Here is a 25,294-nt window from a genome sequence, read left to right on the forward strand (position 1 = left end):
GTCCACCGATCTGTCCAGATTGAGGGGACACATGTGAATGTTGAACACAGACCCAGCCTGACAAGCTCTAGGTACTCAGTCATGATTTATTGTAGTAGGCACTATTGGCCCCTCTCAAAGGGTTTGTGCCTGTAAGCTCTCAAGTCCTTCTTACAAGACACTTGCGCTTGAAACCTAGGTGTAGGGTTAGGTGGTGGAGTAACTACTCAAGAATACATATTTCACAATGGAACCAAGTGCTATTGAGCAAGATGTTCTGCCAACATAGTAATTTTGCCCTTTTAGATTCCTCTTCAAGTACTTGACAAGTGGGTCCTCAGTAGCCCATCTGGTGCAAAACAAGTTTGGAGACTTTGCTTTTGCATAGTAAAGCAAAAGATGAAACAAATGTACAGACTTACCTTAAAAATAATAACCAGAGAGGCAGGATTTGGGATAACTTGACATCTGGCCAAAGTCCCATTCATCAGTCTGTCCATCCCTTCGTATCTGACTTCCTTTGTCATTGTGTGATCTAGGTCTTTGTGTCTTGGTAAAGATAAAGTTGTAGAACTGAGTGGAAACTAGAGAATGGGGGAGGAGACTAACATTTATTGAATATTGAATACCTGCTTTGTATTACGCACAGTACTACCTTGGTGCTTTACTTGCGTTTTCATTTAAAACCCCTCAGCAAACCTCAGGGAGGCTAAAGCAGCTTGTCCAAGGCCGTATAGTTAGTCGCTATTTTCACAACCTGTCTTTAGGTTGTATTCAGATTTATTCATAGAATTTTGTGAGGAGGCATGTTTGGTAGCATTCTCAGGCTTTTAACCTAATTAATTTATGATGGTCAATAACTCTGGTTCTCAGTGCCTTTTTTCCCCCTAAGTTTTCAGCTGGACGACTTTAAGCATTTGACGTTTTGTATTTTTTAAACCATTTAACTAGTAATCTCAGGATTGCCTATCTGGCAACATGCTAGAAAATTGCAGAATGTACTTTCTGAAGATAATATTGTACTTACAGAGCAATTTATTGTATTTGTTGCTAGGTATTTTGTATAAATTCTCATATATTTATCCTCTCCCCAGCCCTTTGAAGGTGGGCATTTTATCTCCATTGCACAAGGAAATATAATAGCCACAGCTGGTAAGTGATGGAAGAATAATTTGAACCAGGTTGTAACTCCAAGTCCCGTGAACTTTTACACTCCCTTGGGCTTTCTAAGAAGATGGGTAGGAATTGAAAGTTGGTTGAAATCACAAAGCCAAGCCATTCCAAGCATCTTGTGTTTCTATAAACTTTTCTCTCCCTGCAAAATGACACATATATACTGAGCAAAGTATGTGTTTGTTCTTGGTTACTGTATAATATTTAGACTTCAGAGTGGTCAGAGTTGTGAAATTACACTACTTAATCTGTGGTAATAAATTATCTATGGCAACAGCATGTGATTTGTTTCTGACTTCACTTCAGGCTTAAGTGGAAGAAAATACAGACCTGGAGTATAGGGCTTGATAGTCATGTGTGAGAAAATGAAGGATCAGTTGATGGCACCTTCTGCTCTTTAGAAACTACATATGATTTTTACTTGGTCAATTCTAAAGTTTTCTTAAAGGCATACCAATAGAAAGAATGACTTGAACATTTTACCTGCATTTATTATTGGCAGAAATAGAAGTGATTGGGGAAACAAGGGAAGTGATTAGAGAAACAAGAAAAAAACTAGGTGTGTTGAATAAACATTTTCACTAAAATCAATATTTGGCTGAAGCAGGATATCACCAGCATAGAATGAAGTTATGCGATACAAGAATAAATATGAGGTAGTAAAAAATACAACCAATCCTATACATTTATTAATATCTACCTGTTGTGTTTTGAAAGTTTAACCTTATAGTAGGAGAACAGTTTCTCAGCATTACCAACTTCTAGATTGTTCTTGATTCATTAAACAGCATATACAACTTGTCCTGGCACATCAGTAAGAGCTCTATCTAGTTGAACTACAGACAGTTATAATTCAGGGAAGTTTTTCAGTAACATGTTCTAGAAGGAATTTTGTGTTAGGATTCTGGATTTAATGAATCACAAAAATCTTTTAGCTGCTGAAATTGGTTATCATTGTATAATAATCATTTTCACAAGGCTTTGTTTAAATCTTTAGTGTCCATAGACATAAATAAGGAGCAGTATTCTTAAGTATTCTTATTAAAGCCTATTTTGTTTCATTAATGAAAACAAAAAGTATTTGAGGTATCTAATATTTTTCCTAACATTTTTAAAACATACATTTATATCAGGATTGAGGATAATTTATCATAGTTTTTTTGGCCTTTTTTTTTGTTTTTGTTTTTGTTTTTTTTTGAGACGGAGTCTCGTTCTGTCACCCAGGCTGAAGTGCAGTAGTGCGATCTCGGCTCACTGCAACCTCCGCCTCCCGGGTTCAAGTGATTCTTCTGCCTCAGCCTCCCGAGTGGCTGGAACTACAGGCGTGTGCCACCATGCCCGGCTAATTTTTTTGTATGTTTTTTCACCGTGTTAGCCAGGATGGATTTATCATAGTTTTTATACATGATTTTAGCGATTTTTTCTTATAGAATTTGGAGATGGCAATGTTGACTTTCTGCTCTTAATTTTATTCTTATGTGAATGATTTTAAAATTGAACTTACCCTAGAAAGACACATGGCCTAAATGGAATATCTACAATTTAAAAAGTTGTTTTATTTAATGTTTAATGTTCTGAACACTAGTTAATAAAAAGTTAAAGCTAGAGTTTTTATATAACATCTGTAATTCTTTTTTTTTTTTTGGAGATGGAGTTTCACTCTTTTTGCCCAGTTTGGAGTGCAATGGCACGATCTCAGCTCACTGCAACCTCCACCTCCCAGATTCAAGCAATTCTCCTGCCTTGGCCTCCCGAGTAGCTGGGATTATGGGCACTTGCCACCATGCCCAGCCAATTTTTTGTAGTTTTAGTAGAAACAGGGTTTCACCATATTAGCCAGGCTGGTCTTGAACTCCTGACCTCAGGTGATCCGCCTGCCTCGGCCTCCCAAAGCGCTGGGATTACAGGCGTGAGCCACTGTGCCTGGCCTAAAATCTGTAATTCTTATACCATTTAAGTTTTGATAAATATTTGTTGGCTTAATAAAGATAAAATGTTCTTCCTAAGGTTATCTAGCCGGTGCACTATCTCTTGATATTCATTTTAACTGTCAAACTATTTATCCATTTGAAAACCCTTTAGTTGTTTTTGCATATGACATTAACAGTTTTTACAGTCACTGATTGTTGTACCATTTTATTATTATAGTACATATTTTATGCTTTAACTGGCCCATAGAATTTCTGCATAAAAAGCACGTAAGGAGATTTGTACTTTAAATCAGGGGTCCCCAATGCCTAGGCTGCAGACTGGTACTGGTCCATGGACTGTTAGGACCCAGGTTGCACAGCAAGAGGTGAGTGTCAGGTGGGTGAGCGAGCATTACCACCTGAGTTCGCCTCCTGTCCAGTCAGTGGTGGCATTAGATTCTCATAGGAGCGGAAACTGTATCGTGAACTGCGTATGTGAGGGATCTAGGTTGCATGCTTCTTATGAGAATCTAATGCCTGATGATCTGAGGTGGAACAGTTTCATCCCAAAACCATTCCATACCCCGCCCCCTGATCTGTGAAAAAATTGCCTTCCATGAAACTGGTCCTTGGTGCCAAAAATGCTGGGGACCACTGGTTTAGGTTATGTAGAGAATGCTTACATAGTACTCCTTATTTTAATAGTATTTCTTGTATTGGTGGTGCTGCCTCATTGATAATGATGGTAACCCTGTAATCACTTAATCCTTGTTCAGCAGGCATCCATCTCTTTGGCCTTAAAAATGGCAAAGCTGAACTTGGGTGTGTCCCTATTGTTTAACATCTCTATAGGCCTCAGTTTCTTCATCTACAAAATAGGGAAAAATAATATGTACCTCATAGATCTGTTAGGATTAAACAAGAACATGTTTATAAAGTTCTTAGGAGCTTAGATATTCTTTATTTGGAGAGCTAGGAAGGACAATTCATTGGAAATATTTCAGGTTCGTATGAATATGATATCTCTTTTAACCACCATTCAAGTTTCTGACTTACTGTTTCCTAGTCAGCCTCACCCCACAATTGTAACTATCTCTTGACCTAGTGGGGAAACCAAGCCCCATTTTCCTCACAGAATTTTGGAGGGTAAATAGTGATAGGTGATGTAGGGGTAGTTGCTTGACACTTACCCCACAAGCAAGCTTCCCTTAATTTTTTTTCTTTTTTTTTTTAAGTGTAATACTCAGAAGTTGCCTTCTTTTTTGGTTCATTAGGATTATACCAGCCTCTAGTATACCACACAGCCACAATATGTCGATCATTTCGGGTGGCCAGACAGCTAACATTATGCATTCACGTTCATTTAATCCTCATGACAAATTTAGTGTTTTCACTTTACAGATGAGGAAATTGAAGCGCAGAGAAATTTAAGTTGTCCAAGATCACAAAGATGGTAAGGTCAGAGTAAGGAATCAAACCAACTCTGTCTGACTTTCCAGCTTATGCTCTAACAATTACCTTATAAAACTTTTTTTTGTTTAAAAGCACAAAATTTAGAGCAAAGTACTCACAGACAGTAGTTGCTTAAAGGATGTGCCTTCTTTTTCTTTGCACTCTCCTTATGCTAATTATTAAGGCGAGAGTGGCAGTTCTATGTTCCCTCCCCCCCAAAAAAAGGAAGGAAAAGAGGAAAACTAAGTTTCAGTGCTAAAATATCTCGTGGCCCTGGGTATGCAGGAATGCATATCTGACCATAACTAGCCTAGCAGCGAGTTCCCTACAGATAGCTAAGATACATCATTTTGAGGTGGGTTAGCTATCCCCCACCCCCTACCCCTTTCTGGCATTTAGCTTCTCCACCTCCATTTGAGTAGAGTTGTGGTTGGGTTTGTAGAACTCATTAAGGTTTGACACTATTATGGTGATGTGGTTTTGAGAAGATATTGCAATAGCCCTCAAAAAAGGAACTAGATGCTGCAGTTCCTTGTCAGAAGTAAACTTGGAGTGAAACACGCCTTCGGGAGGGGTAACCAGGCTGCTTTCCTCTACTTTTAAAGCTGTAGTATGAAGCCAAAACTAAAAGAGGATGGGCTTGCGATATTCGGGGTGCTTGGGCAGCCATGTGTGAGTATCAGCTTCCAGACCAATGCTTTGTTAATCTTCATTGTTTATTCTCTGACATTTTCTCTGGCTTTTTGCTGTAACTCAACCTGAAGCATCATTGAACTCCCCTGAAGGACTTATGTTGTTAGGATCAGAAAAGTGTTTTTCTCTGCAGTTAAGCTAATTTGACTGGGTTTTGTATGTATGTTAGCATAAAACCCCAATGTTTTCTTGAGCATGCTAGGCAAGGTAAGAAGGCAGAGGTTGATTGGTTGTTGAATGGCAGGTAGAATGCTAGAAAATTAGTTGAAACTCATCCTGGGCTTATTGAATTTTGTTGTATCATATACATAAACTGTGGACACTTGGTTTGGATGCTGTAACCTTATCTCTGAGAAATGTCCTCTAATTTGTGTTACTTTGCATTTGAAAAACTTGCTATGGATTTTATAAAATTTATAACAAAAACCCTAATATACTTTATTAGTTTCTGATAAATATTACATCAGACATCCAGTTAGTATAATTTGAATATGGTTTGAAACTTTTTTAGAGGTAGGTTTCGTTGTGGATAGTGGAAGGAGGCACATAAGTTTTAGAATTAGATCTGAGTACAAATTGTGGCCGTTTCACTTACAGCTGTGAATTCTTGGGGAAATTATTCATTAAGTCTCGGTTTCCACACATGCAAAATGGAAATACACTGATACCTGCCTCAGAGTTTTTGTGAGGATTAAAAGTAAATAATAAACCAACAACATAGTCACTTTATTATCACTATCAAATATGTACTGTACATAATTTTATGTGCTATACTTTTATATGACTGGCAGCACAGTAGGTTTGCTTTCACCAGTATCACTGCAGATATGCAGTGCATTACAACATTATGACAGCCGTAACATCATTGGGTGATAGGAGTTTTCCAGCTGCATTATAATCTTACTGGACCATCGTTCCATATATGGTCTATCATAGACTGAAACATGGCTAAGTGGCACATGACTGTAGTAAATATTGTTAGCATCCTTCTTTTGTTTTTTCATTTTTGCTTTCCTCCCCCTAATGTTTTCTCACCCCTCCAAGAATAAAATCCTAGTTCCTACCAGGACTCACAAAGCTCTGTGAAATCTGAACCTAGTACAACTCTTGAGACCTCATTTCATAACGTTTTTCTCATTCCCATTGCTCTGTCTGCACAGCTACACTGGCTCTAACCTCCCTGGCCAGCTCATTGCCACCTCAGGGTCTTGCACTTGCTGTACACATTGCCTAATGTTCTTGTTCCCTAACTCTGCATGCTGGCTCTTTCATACCACTCAGGTCAGTTGTTAGGTCACCTCCTCAGAAAGCTCTTCAGAAGAAGCCGCCATTTCCAGTCGAAGACATTTTCTACCATAAGCACCTGTTTTATTTTCCTTAAATGAAGATTTGGATTTGCATTTTAGACTACATACAGAGTAAATAAAAATTCTCTACACAATTTTGCTGTAAACGTCTTCTGGGATTTTTGTATATACACTTCCTTTTAGAGAATATGTGCATTTGAAATGGTTTTGTTGTTTAAGGTATGAGTGTTCAGTAGAATACCTCTTAGTGCCATTTTAAAAAGTGATCTAAAGAAACATTTTGCTTTTATCTTTTCTTTCTGCTCGTTAATCCACATAAATTACTACACTAAATTGCTTTAGAATACACAGATTGCTTGGAATGAATTTAAAAATTTATTTTTTAGCCCTCATTTCAGCCCTTAGCTCTGTGAAGCCTTGGTTGATTTGCCTAAACACTATCTATCTGCAGAACCTTGGCCTTGTTACTTGGAAGATTAAATAAGATATTTATGATGAAAATGCTCTGACTAAATACAGCTTTTTACAATCGTATTATATTTATTATGTACTGTGATTTCTTCCTGATACTTCACATTTGATTCAGGGAAATCATTTCAACAAATTAAAGAGCTTTTTTTGTTGTTGTTTTTGTTGGGTGTGGTTTTTTTTTGTGTTTTGTTTGTTTGTTTGTTTGTTTTGAGATAAGGTCTCATTCTGTTGCCCAGGCTGGAGTGCAGTGGCCCAGTCATGGCTCACTGTAGCCTCGACATCCTACCTCAGCTTCCCCAGTAGCTGAGACTACAGGCACGCACCACCGCTAACTAACGCACCTGGCTAACTTTTGAAAATTTTGTGTAGAGATGAGGTCTTGTATGTTGCCCAGGCTGATCTCAAACTCCTGGACTCAAGTGATTTGCCTGCCTCAGCCTCCTAAAATGCTGGATTACAGGCATGAGCCCCCATGCCCACACGACAGAACCTCTTTAGAACATGACTGTTAGAGCTGATATTTGGATACTTTTGATTTTAATAGCAATAACAACAATAATAAAGACTGGGTGGGACTGAACTTTTAAAATACTCTCGCTGTTGTTCAATTGGTTTTCAGCTTTGCTCAGGCCTATATGAAGTTTACCTTTGGGAGAAAATGAAACCTTGTCCAATGGGTCTGTAGCTTATACCACATGCCGTATTCCTATCTGTGCTATGCTTCTTATCTCTTCTGCCAGTAGCTTTTCTCCCCAGAATCTGTGCACATTAAATTTCATTTTTCCAGTAGTTCATTTTTAGAATCTTTGCTTCAGTGATGAATTGAAAAGTTAAAAAAAATCTGATTGCTTGTAAGTAATTTGAGAAGTTCTCTGACCCACCTTACCTATTTATTGTGCAGTGCTATTATGAGGGAGAGTAAATCAATGTTATATGTTTCTGCAAAAGCAGCAAATTACAGGAGAAACATGAGAAAAGTCACATCTAGTTTGTCCAACAGACATTGTCTCTTTATGAGGACCTATTTTATTAATGTAACTGTTTTTAAATAGGATTAATCAACTTTAATTATAACTTATGAAAAGTGCCGAATCAGGTCAGTGGGCTATATAAAAATACGCAAGGTCATTAGAAGCTTATTGGACTTGTTGAGTATGGGTTCTTTTCTTGAATTTTATTGATGATAACCTCACACATAGTTAAGTGAACTTCATGCCTGAAGATGGGGGTCCTGCCTAGACAAATGAGCAAAAATGTGTCTTTTTTTCTGAATTGGAAAAGCTAGTTTACAGAGTGATGACTTCATTGTGATTAAAGTTACCAGTTTTTGTAAGTATGGAACACATCGCTTCTCCATTAAGTTGGAAGCTTGTTAATCAGCTGATTTTAAAGTTCACCATTACATCGGAGTTTTGGGTTCATCTTTAGTTCTTAATCTTTCTATCATATTTAAGTTTCTCATGATCTTCAGGAATAAAACTGGAAGAAATGGATGTGCATTCCTTTCTCTCCTGATTCTGTTATTTAAATTGGTAATCCTACAGGGTTTCTGTTTGATTTTGTTTTGTGTTTTTGCCCCACGAGAAAGCTAAAGAAACTTTTTGACATTTTAAAGATGAGTGTGTACTCCTCCCTTCCCTTTCCCCTCCCTCCTCCTCCTCCCTCCCTTTGCCGTCCCCTCTCCCTCATTTCTTGGAAATTTGACTTTTTTTTCTGTCATCGGTTTGAAATTACTTTATTCAGTTATATCATTCTTTCCAAGTTTCAGCTTATTTTGTAAGCAGTTCTCTTTTTTCCTATTCTCATTACCACTGTTGTTGATCTTGGTCAACAGTGGTAATGTTCTCGCTTTCAAAATAATTTTCAGGGGCCTGTGTTTCAGCCTCACTAAGTGGCGTGAAGCACTGGTTAAACAGAAGACAGTTAAGTGCTAGTAAGCCAATAACTGTCACGGAATAGGCAGAGACACACAAGTTCTGACATAGATCAACCTAGTTTGTGTATAAATACAAATTCAAGTAATATTTAAATAGAAATCTCTATTTCAGTGGTCCCCAATTTTTTTTTTGGCACCAGAGACTGGTTTTGTGGAAGACAGTTTTTTCATGGACCTGTGGGAGGAGGGGATGTGATGGTTGAAGGGATGATTCAAGCGCATTACATTTATCATGCACTTTATTTCTGTTATTACTGCACTGTAATATATAATGAAATAATTATACAACTCAACATAATGTAGAATTAGTGGGAGCCTTGAGCTAGATTTCCTGCAGCTAAACAGTCCCATCAGGGGGTGATGGGAGACAGTGACAGATCATCAAACATTAGATTCACATAGGGAGCCCAGATCCCTCGCATACGCGGTTCACGATAGGGTTCACGCTCCTGTGAGAATCTAATGCCCCCGTTGATCCGACAGGAGGCGGAGTTCAGGTGGTAATGCGAGCAGTGGGGAGCAGACGTAAATACAGATGAAGCTTCACTCTCTAGCCTGCACTTACCTCCTATTGTGTGGCCGAACAGGCCACAGACTGGTACTGGTTTGTGGCCTGGGGGGTTGGGGACCCCTGCTTTATTTAACCACTTACAACTTATAATCACTTAGATGCTCTAAGTCATCTGGGGAGTGAGAAGGTTGGAAAAGAAAAAGTACATTACTGAGTGAGTAAAGATTATCTGGGATTGTTTCTTAGATGAGGATCTGTTTGATGTTGGTGTTGGTCTAGTGTGAACTAAATATAACTGCATTGGAGCCTAAGCTTAGACGTCTGCGTTATGGTTTATTACTCCTGTGTTCGTTTCAAGGAGCTCCTGTGATACCTGCTGTCTCCACTTAAAAAAAACAGAACAGTAAAAATAAAATAATCAATTAATTCTTCCTCTTGCTGGTCTGTCACCCAGTCTAGAGTGCTGTGGTGAGACCATAGCTCACTGCAGCCTTGACCACTCACCTCAGCCTCCCAAGTAGCTAGGACTACAGATGTGCACCACCAGGCTGGGCTAATTTTTTTCAGAGAGAGTGGGGGTGGTCTCCCTGTTTTGCCCAGCCTGGTCTTGAACTCTTGGCCTCAAGCAATCTTCTCACCTCAGCCTCCCAAAGTGCTGGGAACACAGGTGTGAGTCACTGCACTCAGCCTATTTATTTATTTTTAATAATTAAGTTGTACATAATAATATTCATGATGCACCTGCATAAGACAGGTTTATTTTATTATCAGATATTACCTCCCACATTATATGGAATTTTTAATAACAGTTGTAGCTGATACTCCGTTTTGTAGTCTGATAGTTTCACTTTGTCATATTTTTATCTATTTCTATGGTCTTTATAAATATTTTTGAGGGCCTCTTTTATTATGAGTATTTATTCAACTAATATTGAATATTAATTTCTGATTTTTAAAAAAATTAAAACTAGTGAGTGCTAGAGTGAGCCTTATCTTTTACCTACTGATTTTTTGCTTCTGTTAAATTATTTCCTTAGGCTAAATTTCAAGGAATTGTATAATTAGGTCAAAGGAAATGATGTTTGCAACTCCCATATTCATTGCAATGTGGCCAGTATTAACTCTGCTTTTCTTTTTTAAATAACTGCCACCTGTAGGTTACTTTAATGCAGTGTTTTACAACCTTGGCTGCACATTAAAGTCTCTGCAGGAGCTTTAAAAAACACTTATGCCTGAGGACCACCTCTAGAGATTTTGATTTGATAGATGTGATATGCCATCTGGACATAAGGGTTTTTTTTTTTTTTTAAGACGGAGTTTCACTCGCCACCCAGGCTGGAGTGCAGTGGTGCGATCTCGGGTCACTGCAACCTCCGCCTCCCAGGTTCAAGTGATTCTCCTGCCTCAGCCTCCCAAGTGGCTGGGATTACAGGCGCCCGCCACCACACCTGGCTAATTTTTGTATTTTTAGTAGAGATGGGGTTTCACCGCATTGGCCAGGCTGGTCTCGAACTCCTGACCTCAGGTGATCCACCTGCCTTGGCCTCCCAAAGTGCTGGGATTACAGGCATGAGCCACCATGTCCAGCCTCTGGAGATAAGGATTTTTAAAAGCTCTCCAGGTAATTTCAAAGTGCAGCTAAGGTTAAAAGGTTACTTTAGTGAGATTGAACTTAACATTGCATCTGAAAATTGATTCGAGTTATTTGTTGAATCAGATTGGTGGCTTAAATCAGATGCAGTAAGAGGAACCAACTAAATACCTTGATCACATCAATAAATTTATACATGTCTGTCTAGTATAAAATTGATTTATTTTTTACTAATCTTGTGAATGTTGGTATATTAGATATCGATGCATGTATAACTAATATAGTGGCAGTATGCTGAAAATCACTTTTTTCGAGATCTTGAAAGCAGTACAGTAAGGTAGGACTAAAAAAATACAACTTTGGCTATTGGAGTAATGTAGTATTCCAGAAGTTATGGACTCATTGAGAAAGGGAGCGAAGTAGCCCCTCAGGATAAAAAGCAAGAGAAAAATGACCATAGACGCCATGGACTACTAACTGCTGTACCCATATCCATAGTATGCAGTGATCTAGAACTTGCACACTAGTCTCTCAAAATGTGTATTTTAAAAATTTATATATATTTTTAGTTTCGTCTGTCTGCATTCTCTGCTACAAAATAGGCAGCAGAGGTAGGTTTGTGTGGTGGTTTAGACTGTTGATCCAAATGCTGGCTGGCTCCATTACTTAGTAGCTGTTAGGCAAGTTACTACATTTCTCACAACTTCAGTTTCCTGACCTGCAAATTATGGTAATAATATTCTCCTTCACAGAATGATTGCGAGAGTAAATGAGATGATGTGTACCAAATGCACAGTTCGATATCTGATACATTGTTAAGCAGTTGATAAATATTAACAATAAAAGGAAGTGGTTATGTTGTGGAAATAGAAACCAGTATTTAATGAGTTCTTACTAGTAGTATGCATATTAAGAATATATATCTCAGCTGGGCACGGTGGCTCACGCCTGTAATCCCAGCAGTTTGGGAGGCCGAGGCGGGTGGATCACCTGAGGTCAGGAGTTTGAGACCAGTCTGGCCAACATGGCGAAACCCCATCTCTACTAAAAATACAAAAATTAGCCGGGCGTGGTGGCAGGCACCTGTAATCCCAGCTACTTGGGAGGCTGAGGTGGGAGAATCGCTTGTACCTGGAAGGTGGTGGTTGTGGTGAGCTGAGATGGTGCCACTGCACTCCATCCTGGGTGACAGAGCGAGACTCTGCCTCAAAAAAAAAAAAAAAAAAAAAAAAAAAGAATATATATCTCTGTCCTTATATCTTAATCCTTGAGCCTCTGTAAGAAAACTGCCATTATCCCACTTTCCTTTTCTTTCTTTTCTTTTTTTTTTTTTTTTTGAGACCGAGTTTCGCTCTTGTTGCCCAGGCTGGAGTGCAATGGCGCGATCTCGGCTCACTGCAACCTCTGCCTCCTGGATTCAAGTGATTCTCCTGCCTCAGCCTCCTGAGTAGTTGGGATTACAGGCGTGCGCCACCACGCCCAGCAGGTTTTTTTTTTTTTTTTTTTTTTGGTATTTTTAATAGAGATAGGGTTTCACCATATCGGCCAGGCTGGCCTCAAACTCCTGACCTCAGGTGATCCACCTGCTTCGGTCTCCCAAGGTGCTGGGATTACACGTGTGAGCCACCGCGCCTGGCCCCCACTTTTCTTTAAACAGATAAAAAACTCTGGCTCATAGAAGCGAAATAATTTGTCTTAGATCAGACCATGGTATAAATGGGATTCTACTCAGACTTCAGCACCTATACTTTTCCCATACCACACTGTGATTTAGCCTCTAGGAAAGTCTCAGTTGAACATAATTAGATGAATTTGTAGTGAATTGGTATTTTTTTCCTTGTAGGAAAAGGTAGGTTGGTGTCAATTTTGTGAACAATATGGTGAGCAATGTAGGCATGCCATTTTCCAACCTGTCGGAATCAATATTGTCCCTCATTTGAGTAGAATGTGCTTGTTTTTTTTTGTTTTTTTTTTTTCCAGACAGAAAATGAGAATTTGGGCTAGGCAGTTTGTCCAACATTTTGTCAGTCTCTTCAACGCTCACCATTCTGTTGATCAATGTAGCAGATGGTGGACTTTGGAACTTTTTATCAGAGAATGTGTGTTGAAAAATGTTCTACTTGGAAGGAACATTCCTTTGACTCATAAAAAAATTTTTCTCTTAAAGACCTCTTTGCTCCTTGTTGCCTTCAGATTACCCTGAATACTTCCTGCTGTGGGCACCGCATGAACTGTTCCTACAAAAACCAGCCCTTTCCACTTAAAGTAGTGCAGCATTATATGAGGGGGAGAGCACAGGCTTTGGGAGCAGCCCAACCTGGATTCAAATCTATTACTTGTTAGCAATGTGCTAAGTAAGAGGGTGCTAATATTTATTGACTGCCTACTGTGTGCCAGGCTTATTAAATAATTTATTTACTATCCTCATTAATTTCCACAACAACTTTCTTTGCTTTTTCACAGCAGCCTTTTAAAAGGACTGTTACATTTTTTATAGGTCAAGATGCATGCTCAAAGAGGTTACGTATCTAGCTCAAGTTCTCACTTCTTGTAAGTGGTAAAGTTTGATTTTGAACTGAGGTTTATCAAACTGCTAATGTATGTGGTATACCTTGAACAAATATGTTAATATTTCTGTTCGCAATTTCCTCATCTCTGAAACCGGAATACTACTACTTTGAAGGACTGTTAAGAGGATTAAATTAGTGTACTTAAAATTTTCTGTCAGTATCTGTTTAAGTAGATACTCAAATAATACTAGTTTCTTCCCTACCTTTAGTAAATAATAATAACAGAAGAATGAAGCAATTTTCACCTCTGCCTTTATTAAAATAATGTTTTACATTTAACTTTGTATTTTGAAAAATTTTGAACTCAGAAAAGATGCCAGAAAAGTGCAATGAACTCCTATATACCCTTCATCCAAATTCTCCGATTCTTAACATTTGGTTACATTTGCTTTATCTGTGTGTGTATACATATACGTATATAGAATTTTACTGAAGTCTTTGAGAGTAAGTTGCAGAATCATGACCTTCTGTTCCTAAATATTTCAGCATATATTTCCTAAGAACAAGGACAGTCACCAAATACATTAACAGTGCATTTATCAAAATTAGTAATTTATCATTAATATAATAATCTAATATATAGTAGTTTATCTTCTGCTTTTCACCATCTGCTTTATAGTGTTCTTTTAAGTGTTTTTCCTCCTGATCTGGGTCACACACTGGCTTTAGTTGTTATGTTTGGGCTCCTTTGCCACCTGTGCTGCCACCTGTGCCTTTTGGGCCATTACTGCCACTACGTTGGGTTGTACTAGAATTACTTCCGTAGATTATCTGTCTCTTTAGAGAGTGATGATCTCAAACCATCTCAAACATTGTGAGTAAAACAGAAGAATATTTGTACGCTTCTGCCATGGAGTGAAATCCCAACAAATACTTGAGTACCTGTGTATGTAAAGAGATTGTGCTGAGTAGTGGAAATCAGCAGGTCAGGAGATACACGGTCCTGGTTCTCAATGGGGCTTCCAGATAAGTAAGATTGTTATAGTGCAGTTGAGCAAGTCTTGCTGAGCTCACAAGATGGAGTCTGCTCCTGGAAGTGTGCTGGAAGCTAGATATAATTCAGGGCTCTCAAAGGATGTTTTAAAAACAATATTAATTACCTCATGACAGGAAGATTGAAAATTTCAAGGTAATCATATTGTCAGCGTTTCATATCTTAAAAGTCTGTTTTGAAATCTGGTGGAATGTGAAAATCTAAGAGACTTTAACACTGTCTGATGTAGTAGTAATGAAACAATGCCTGTAGTGCATAATTGCCACAATTGGTGGTAAAGTACCATTTCCTTTATTCAGGGTGATAGTTTCCTCATTGGAATTAAAAAAAAAAATCAGAAGGCAGTAGGAATCTCTATAGACCTTCCTGCAGTGTTTACATTCCTTCATCTACAGATCTTTCTTTCATTTGTTTTTTCTTTGTTTTTTAAAGTGTCAGCTGAGGCTGTGGTGCCTCTTAATTCACCAACTGAAACAACCAGAATCTCTGGTGCATTTGTAGTTCTGCTTTCCTGTCCTGCAAGACCTGATTTGGTTACAATATAATCTTTGTTCACGTTTTTCAAGGTAAATTTTAGATACCCAGCCATAGTCCTCTTTATGGCAGAAACACAAGGCTGACGGACAACTTAATTACCAACTGTAGATATAGGAAGGGCTTCCAATCAAGAGAATGCTGAGTAGTTATTTTACAAGTCTAAAGGAGACTGAATGCGGAAGATGGATTTAAAATGGAAATGTGGTAGTTGTACATAAAGAAATTCTGTGCTAGAATTGTAGAGCGTTCAGATACACCTAGGATTCTGGGTATGGGCCTCATAGTTCACCTAAGAAGGAGAGTGGACAGAGAGAGAGCAGGGCCTTGCCTTTCCTTCCCTCTACTGGCCCTGTCACACATAGCCACTCTATTTCTGCATATGATTTCATCTGAAAACATGCAGCTACTTAAAAGTTTGAAAACTAGTGTCTTAGTTGTATTTGTGAAATTGTACCAAGCCATGATCTCTCAGGTTCCTTGCTGCTCTGTATAAAGCCTCTGAGCTGCTTTCTTCACAGGTGTTTGCCGTCCATTGGTTGCATACTTTGGGAACATAGGTGCATGGTAACATTGGTGCATGGTAACATTAAGTTAAACAGAGCATACTGTGAAGCAGATGATGTTGGAACTAATGGTTCATGTGAACTATTTGTACTATCACTACCAGTGCTTCAGAGAGACAAATTCACTTTATTTATACTCTGTTACAGTGTCTTCAAATGTGCATCTTAAATCAGGTACATTTTGATCAATGCTGTTATACCATTTTATCATAATTTAATTTGCGACAGTTTTTTGCTTTAGTGGTACATAAGATGATGGTGCCTTTACAAGTAATAGCATCTTAATTTTGATGAAATATGCTATATTTAGTGCATAAGATGCCACACATATAAGGGTAAAACTCCTAATACACTCTTTCCTGCTTTTTTGCATCTGTGAAGGTGGCAATAACTTCAGTAAGCCAAACTGTGGCTAACAGTAATTAATGTTGAGACAGATGTCATATATCTTTGTAGCTGTAGCCTTTAGCATAGTGCCTACCACTTAATAGTTGTTCAGTAAATGTTTCATTGAATGGTCTTTTAATATTAGTTTATGAGGGTAGACCATTAAAACAAAGTTTTAGTTGGGAGTAATTAGACAAAAGAAAATGACTTACTTTTTTTTTTTGTTTTTTAAATGGAGTCTCGCTCTGTTGCCCAGGCTGGAGTGCAGTGGTGCAGTCTCGACTCACTGCAACCTCCACCTCTTGGGTTCAAGTGATTCTTCTGCCTCAGACTCCTGAGTAGCTGGGATTACAGGTGCGTGCCACCACACCTGGCTGATTTTTTCTATTTTTTTGGTGGAGACGGGGTTTCCCGGTGTTAGTCAGGATGGTCTCAATCTCCTGACCTCGTGATCTGCCTGCATCGGCCTCCCAAAGTGCTGGGATTACAGACATGAGCCACTGTGCCCGGCCAAAAATGATTTACTTTATTCAAGAGAAAAATAATTCGTACAAGTAAGGAAAGTAATCATAGTATATTACTTAGATCATCTGTATACAACATTTCTAGATGCATAGTAATGTAGATACTGAATACTGATCCTACCAAAATTGTAACTTTTAAAATATTTGTGTATATTTAAGAGATACAAGTGCAGTTTTTTGTTTTTGTTTTTGTTTTTTGTTTTTTGTTTTTTTGAGATGGAGTCTCGCTCTGTCACCAGGCTAGAGTGTAGTGGTGTGATCTCGGCTCACTGCAACCTCCACCTCCCGGGTTCAAACGATTCTCCTGCCTCAGCCTCCTGAGTAGCTGAGACTACAGGCACATACCACCACAGCCAGCTAATTTTTGAATTTTTAGTAGAGACGGGGTTTCGTCATGTTGACCAGGATGGTCTGGATCTCTTGACCTTGTGATCCACCCACCTCAGCCTCCCAAAGTGCTGAGATTGCAGGCGTGAGCCACCACGCCCAGCCACAAGTACGGTTTTGTTACATGGACATATTTTGTAGTAGTGGTGACTGTAGGCTTTTAGTATAACCGTCACCTAAATAATGTACCTTGTACACATTAACAAAATTATAACTATTATGAAGAGAAAAGGACAAGCTGTATGCATGTGTTTTTGGGGAAGAGGGGCAGACACTAAGCTAAATACTCATTTTCTATGTTGAGAAGTCAGTTTGTAACCAAACTGGTCTCCATTCCCACATTGCTCTTCTGTGTGCATGTCTGGTTCTGCTTTGTGATTCTGTTGTTTGGAGATGTGTAGTTTTTATGTAACATGGCCCAAAAATGTTAGGCCAAGATTTCATTTGTTAACTGGCCAAAAAAAAAAAAAAAAAAAAGTGATAAAGAGAAATTCTTTGTTTACTCGTATTTTTGTATTATGTACCAGCTTTGGATCTTATACCCTCAGTAAAATGCAACTCCAGCAGACACTGTCCCACACCTAATACGGAGCTTCTGTTCTAGTGAGAGAGCTGAGAAAAGTATATAAATACCTATTAAATAGCCCAAAGAGGTGTGTGTGTGTGTATATAAAGCCACTAGAGACCAGGCGCAGTGGCTCACGCCTGTAATCCCAGCACTTTGGGAGACTGAGGCAGGCGGATTGCTGGAGGCAGGCAGATTGCTTAAGCCCAGGAGTTCAAGACCAGCCTGGGCAACATGACGAAACCGTGTCTCTAGGAAAAATCCAAAAATTAGCACGTGTAGTGGTGCGTGCCTGTAGTCTGAGCTACTCAGGGGGCTGAAGTGGGAGGATCACTTGAGCTCCGGAGGTTGAGGCTGCAGTGAGCTGAGATTGCACCAGTGCACTCCAGCATGAGCAACCCTCTATCAAAAAAAAAAAAGAAAAAGGAAAAAAAAGTCACAAGAGAGTAATATAATAAGGAGGGGGGAAAAGATCCTGTGTCCATAGAGAAAAGAATGGAAAAGCGATCAGTAAGCCAGACCGAAAGATGGGTGGGTTTTGGATAGGCTGGAATCCCTGGGTGATGAGGTGTCTTTGAGGAATGCACATTTATAGTTTGGCTGCAGAATGGGGGTATAATAAGATTAATTGTGGCTGGAAAAGAAAGAACATCGGTGAATATGGAGAATGGTGATGGCCCAGCAGAAGAGTTGCTGGTGTGGCATGGCCTATCAAGGCACTGTGGTAGAGTGGAAAGAGATGGTGTTCTGGCTCCGCTTATTAGCTGGGTGACCTTGGTGATGAAGTTCTGTGGCTCTTTGCTTTATATATCTATACAGTAGAGATAGGATGCTTTGTAGAATTAAGGTTATGATGAAGAGAGAAAGCCTAGGTGATACAGGCACACATGTATTTCACTCTCAATACAAAAAGAACAACAAAAACGTTGTTTTGTTTTGTAGAACAGAGCTTTTGAGCAAAAGAATGATGTCACTATTGCTTTGTAACAGTTATTTCTGATAGATTGGGGGTAGTGAAGGCCCTAGGGTAATTGCCCCATAACAAAAGTGGCTGTAAGAGTCCAGGTAATTTAGTCAAAGTCTGAACTAGACCAGTGCCTATAGGATTCGAAATAAGGAGCTGAATGGGGGAAGCATTGCAAACACGAAGTCAACATGCTCAGAATGTTGTGAACAAGGGAAGTAGTATTACTAGGGATAACAGTGGTTTCATAAATGGAAATAGGTTTGGCATTGCTGCTGCTTTTGATTATGGAGTAACATAAAATTGAGGTTTGAAATTTGAAGGTGCCCATTAGACACCCTGGTAAAGACATTCATAAAGTAGTTGGAAGTGTTGGTGCAGAACTAAAAGAGACTTTGAGTCAAGAGAAAGTGATTGTGGGGGTGAATTGGGGCTGTGGGAAAGGATGGATGAAAGAAGAGGACTGAATTCAGAGAACTGATGTGTTCACCTCTAGGAGATGAGGAAGAGGAACCAGGGAAAACAGTAGTTGGATAGGATGGATTTTTGTGGATGGCAAATGAGAATACATTTTAAAAGAGGAATCAGATCAACGTATTTTTTTCTTTTCTTTCTTTTTTCTTTTTCTTTTTTTTGAGACAGAGTTTCAATTTTGTTGCCCAGGCTGCAGTGCAATGCTGCGATCTCGGCTCACTGCAACCTCTGCCTCCTGGGTTCAGGCGATTCTCCTGCCTCAGCCTCCCGAGTAGCTGGGATTACAGGTGCACGCCACCACACTTGGCTAATTTTTGTATTTTTGGTAGAGAGGGGGTTTCGCCATGTTGCCCAGGCTGGCCTTGAACTCCTGACCTCAGGTGATCCGCCTGCCTCGGCCTTCCAAAGTGCTGGGATTACAACTGTGAGCCACTATGCCCAGCCAGATCAACATTTTTAAATTCTGCAAAACTCAGGGTTGACAGGGAGAAAGAAAGGCCACTGGGCCGGGTGTGGTGGCTCGTGCCTGTAATCCCAGCACTTTGGGAGGCCAAGGTGGGTGGATCACAAGGTCAGGAGATAGAGACCATCCTGGCTAACACGGTGAAACCCCGTCTCTACTAAAAATACAAAAAATTTGCGGGGCGTGGTGGCGAGCGCCTGTAGTCCCAGCTACTTGGGAGGCTGAGGCAGGAGAATGGCGTGAACCCGGGAGGCAGAGCTTGCAGTGAGCCGAGATTGCGCTACTGCACTCCAGCTGGACCACAGAGCGAGACTCCGTCTCAAAAAAAAATAAAAGGCCACTGGATTTTGATATTTACTTATCACTGGAAACCTGTGACAAAGCTTTGGTAGCATTCAGAGTGAGTAGGAGGCCGGGTGTGGTGGCTGACACCTGTAATCCCAGCACTTTGGGAGGTAGAGAAGGATGGATCACCTGAGTTCAGGAGTTCAAGACCAGCCTGGCCAACATGGTGAAACCCCGTTTCTACTGAAAATAGAAAAATTAGCCAAGTGTGGTGGTACACACCCTGTAATCCCAGCTACTTGGGAGGCTGAGGCAAGAGAATCTCTTGAACCTGGGAGGCAGAGGTTGCAGTTAGCTGAGATTGTGCCACTGCACTCCAGCCTGGGTGACAGAACGAGACTCCGTCTCAAAAAACAAAATCCAAAGTGAGTAGGAGCCAGATCACAAAGCCTTAAAATGTTGAAATGGCTGGAAAGGAGGTAGAGATGGTGAGACTCCCTGAAGGAAAGAGGAAGAGAAAGACAGAACATGTTTCAGTGCATTCAGCAGGATTTCTCGATGCCAGCACTACCGAGTTTGGGCCTGATAATTCTTTGTTTAGGGAGCAGTCCTGTGCATTGTAGGATCCTCTCCTACTCCTGAGTTGTGACAACCAAAGATGTCTCCAGATATTGTCAAATGTCCCCTGGTGGCCGTATTCCTTGGGTGAGAACTGATTGACAGGGTTGAATGAGGATTGCTACCGCTGGAGTGGGGAAGGACCTAGTCCAGAAGTGGGTGGAAAACCACAGGCAGCCAGGGGATGATTTACTGAAGCAGGGACCCAAGGAGGGCAGGAGGAAACAGAGCAAAACCTCTGTCTAGAAGAGGTATCCTGAAGTTGGAGAGGGTGGGGAAATGCATTGTTGTTTTGTTTTGTTTGTTTGTTTTTGTAATGACAGTTGTTTTGGCTTACATTAGATGGCCTCAAGCTTATCACTGAGAAAAGAGAAAAGGTCTTTTGAGAGTGAAGTAGGCAAGGTTAATGTTTGGCCTTAGAGGAAATTATATAAACTTTAATCCCAGTGGGGGAAGATTAGTATACAGGTGAATAAAAGGATTACTGAGTAGCAGTGAGGCCTGGCTGAATGGGACTTTTGAAGCAATTATTAAACAGATTGCTAAAATGTATATCTCAACCACCCTGATACTTTTTATATTTGTGCATTTTACAGACTAGACTTACGTACTTTTTTTTTTTACTTTTTATTTTGCTTATTTCAGAGGACTTTGTAGATTTCAATGTTATTGAACTTTTATTTCAGTTATTTTTAATGGCTACATAATAGTCTATAGATCTGTTCTTTAGTTTGCCAATTAGCGCTCCAGTTACTAACTGGTTAGATTGCTTCCAGTTTTTAATGAAGTTGTGCTAGAAGTTGCAGTAAACATTCTTATGCATAGTGTTTTGCCAGATTTTACTAGTGGACCCAGTAAAGGTTTTATACAGTGGTAACACAGAGCAGGAAATGTATTTTCTGAAATGTCATATTAATGAGGCCACCCTTGATCTGCCACATTTAAAATTGCAACCTTCATTCCTGCTTTAATCTCTGTAGCACTTGCTGTCTTCTAGGTGTTTTACTTATTCATCTTGATTGCCGTTGTCCCCCTTGTTCAAGAGAACAGGGATTTTGGTTTGCTTCACCAGTACCTTGAATAGTGCCTGGCACATACATACTTGCTGAATGAATGGATGATGGGACTTACCCAGACCTATAGGCTAAATGAGTTTGGAAGAGTGTCAGTAGCAACAGATATTCATGGAAGCCTGTGGAAAAATACTTGTAATGACTGATCTTTAGTATCTAGAGGGACGAGGAAGCAACAAAAGTCCCCAGGGACATGAATTGGGAGATTGAAGGGTTAGTACCTGGAGGTAATGGTGACAACAAAAGCACATTCCTCTGGAAGGTGAGAGTGGGAGAGGTAGAAGGTAAGTAGGCTGTGGTTAGAGAAAGGGATTTCCCAAGGTTTAGATATTAGAAATGGAACAATATGAGAATTAAATTCTCAAATTTAATTTTGAGAAGGTTGGTAGAATACTCCATTTCGCGGAGAATGGACTGTATCACTTTTTAATTGCTCCTGCCTTGGCAAACAGTGCCCTCTAATCTTGTTATATTTGGGTCATGCTCATTGGTGGTATATAAAGCAGGTTTTGTTTTCAGAGATCTTTTTTGTTGGAATATGGCTGTATGTGATAATCTGATTAAGCAGATATGCCACTAATGTCTGCCACACAATAAGGCATGTTAGTGACTATGTCAATGTAGGCTTGAAAGCTAAATTGATAGAGAAGTTGTCTCCCCGCTATTTGACTTCTTGAGTCATTTCTTTGAACTGTCGAGAGTATTTAAAAGTACTTTTCTGTTTGAGGTCATTTCACTCAAGAGTATAGCAGCTTACTAAAATATGTAAAACATCTAGTATAGCATATGCCATTCTTATTTGAAGCTGCTTTTGGGGAGCCACTTTTGGGTATGGAAGTTGTAATAGTAGTTTTTTGGAGTACACTTAATTATTATTACCCTCAGCCAGTACATGATTTTCCATTGCCTTATAGGTTTTCAACTGTAGCATTTTTTTAAATTTTTTAAAATTATTATGCTTTAAGTTCTGGGATTCATGTGTAGAACGTGCAGGTTTATTACATAGGTATACACGTGCCGTGGTGGTTTGCTGCACCTATCAACCCGTCATCTACATTAGGTATTTCTCCTAATGCTCTCCCTCCCCTAGCCCCCAACCCCCTGACAGACCCTGGTGTGTGATGTTCCCCTTCCTGTGTCCATGTGTTCTCATTGTTCAACTCCCACTTATGAGTGAGAACATGCGGTGTTTGGTTTTTGGTTCCTGTGTTAGTTTGCTGAGAATGATGGTTTCCAGCTTCATCCATTTCCCTGCAAATGACATGAGCTCATCCTTTTTTATGGCTGCCACTGTAGCATATTTTTAGCTTTAAAATTCCAATTAGTCTCAGGTGAATTGTTAATGACAGACAGGTGTGACTTAGTGGAAAAAACTCTGGAGAGACAGTTGAAGTAATGTTTCTCATATTTTTCAGTGGCTAGATAGCATGTCTGTAATTTCTTAATTCTTTATTTTCTTCGATTTCAAAACATGATAATGATCTCAAATACAACCTTCCTCCCAGAATCTCAGGGATACTTTACCAATCTATTGTTTGCTTTGGTGGGATTATAATAACTGTGATACAGGTTGGGAGGCCAAGGCAGGTGAATCACCTGAGGTCAGGAGTTCGATACCAGCATGGCCAATGTGGCAAAACCCCCGTCTCTACTAAAAATACAGAAGAATTAGCTGGGCGTGGTGGGACGTGCCTGTAATCGCAGCTACTCAGGAAGCTGAGGCAGGAGCATCGCATGAACCTGGGAGTTAGAGGTTGCAGTGAGCCAAGATCGCACCACTGCACTCCAGCCTGTGCAACAGAGCGGGACTCTGTCTCAAAAATAAATAAATAAATAAATAAATAAATAAATAAATAAATAAAATATGATATGATATGGGATATTCAAAGGTGTTAATGTTGTAAGGAAAGGAAAAATAACATTTCAGATAAGGAGGAAAGGGTTGATGGAAAGCATAATCTATTATTGTGCCTGATCTTTGAGCTGCTAGGCACCTTATCAGAATGCTGTTTGAGGAGTGTTTTCATTATGTTTAAAGCTTTCAGAGAAAGTAGGATTTTCTGATACAAGTAGAAAAATAGAAAAAAGTAGAAATGTTTTTCTACTCTTAAGAAGGGAAGGCTTACTAGAAATTATTTTTAAACGAATGAAAGAGTAGAAGGAGGAAGAATAGGCAGTATCTGTATGTGATTTCTCTGTGTCAGGTACCATAGATGTAGTTTTTTATGCACATTTTCTCTAATTCTCAAAACAGTGCTTAGATTATAATATCCGTGTTTGCATATTATGAAATTAAGGCTCAGAAAAGTTAAGAAATTTGTCTAGCATCACATAGCTCGGAAATAAAATTTTGTACTCAGAAATCTGTATACCATACTGTGTATCAAACTAATGAGAAAGAATAGTGACACCAACGGTTAGGGCTTCAGACATTTACATTTGTTCTGAATGTGGAAGAGGGTGCTTAACACTTGAAATGTGTGCTCAAGTACAATAGTTAGTAATATGAGATTGTGTGGGGTATGATTGTGTGCCTCATCCCTGTTTTTTGTATGCCCCAAGATTCTTTCATCTGCTGCAAAAAAGCACAGCGCAGATTATGTGTGGTATCACAGCAGGCATTACGGGCAATGGATATGCCTTCTGGAAGCATGGGTGGAATTGGAGGTCCTGTAGCCTTTAGAGGAGAAACCCACTTGCCTTGTTCAAATCAGTTGGCGTATAATGGTGGAAAGTTGTTATATATGTTTATAATGATATGAGTTGAGCAAACTTGCTTGTTTTTTAAATTTTACAAATTTTAACTTTAAGTTCTTGGAACCAAGTGCTTTATTCCAAGTAGGATATGATAATTATATTGGCAAGTGTTGAACAATATGTCATCGTAACAGTTTTTCTTTGTGTAATTGACTTCAATAATCTTGAGGGTGTTTTCTGCACCTATTGTTAGAAAAGTTGGAGTGCCCTTATAAGGGTTGGAGTGAGTGGTTCTTCTCTTGCCATTATAATTGACTGTAGTTAGCATATGGTCTAATTTATTTTAAGAGTACCTCTTAATAAGCCTTGATTTTGTTGAAAATCAGGCTAAAATCATCTTCCTTGCACTTCCTCATTACTTGGTTGTTAGCATAATATTAACTATTATTAGATCCCAGACATCTCTTTATCTTGATCTAAAGAACATTGTTAGGGCTAGGAGTCCTGCAGTTTTCATTTAACCCATTTGTGATCTCTTGTGAGGAGGATGGAGCTATTGGTTATATACCTGAATCATTTGGGAGGTGTATATACTAATTTTTGCTGTTGAACCTCAAAGAACAATCAGGTTAGAAATATGAAGTAAGACTTAGAAGGTTAAGCTTATGCCTGGGAGGCAGAATATATATATATTAACCAGAGATGCTTGTGTGTAGGGAGAATGCTGGAGAACCAGACTCCTGGAGCAGTTTATCCTATGAAATACCGTATGGAGACTGTTCTGTGAGGCATCATCAAGAGTTGGACATCTATACATTAACCTTTGAGGCTGATTCACATCATGAACACCCATTTCCTGGAGACAGTTGCACTGGACACATTTTTAAACTTATGAACATCCAACAGCAACTAATGGTAAGTCAGAAAGCTTTTATTTTTAAGTATGTGCATGTGCATGTGTGTGTTTTGTATGTGTGTCCCTGCCCTCCTCCAATGAACCTTGGTATAATTAGAACATAAAAATACTTTCCTGGTGGGAGGCTGAGACGGGCGGATCACGAGGTCAGAGATCGAGACCATCCTGGCTAACACGGTGAAACCCTGTCTCTACTAAAAATACAAAAAATTAGCCAGACTGGTGGCGGGCGCCTGTAGTCCCAGCTACTCGGA

General features: G+C 39.4%; 1 protein-coding gene across 32 annotated transcripts in view; it reads left to right on the forward strand.

The window, feature by feature from the left end:
- Nucleotides 1-25,294, forward strand: part of AKAP13 (A-kinase anchoring protein 13) — a 355,124-nt gene that overhangs the window by 160,541 nt on the left and 169,289 nt on the right. For all 32 annotated transcript variants that reach the window (XM_063652839.1, XM_063652864.1, XM_063652866.1 and 29 more), the window contains one exon: nucleotides 24,841-25,039. In XM_063652839.1, coding sequence (XP_063508909.1) covers nucleotides 24,841-25,039 — 199 coding nt within the window. The remainder of the gene's footprint in view (nucleotides 1-24,840; nucleotides 25,040-25,294) is intronic.

Source organism: Pongo pygmaeus, chromosome 16, assembly GCF_028885625.2.
Source record: "Pongo pygmaeus isolate AG05252 chromosome 16, NHGRI_mPonPyg2-v2.0_pri, whole genome shotgun sequence".
In the NCBI taxonomy this organism is placed as follows: domain Eukaryota; kingdom Metazoa; phylum Chordata; class Mammalia; order Primates; family Hominidae; genus Pongo; species Pongo pygmaeus.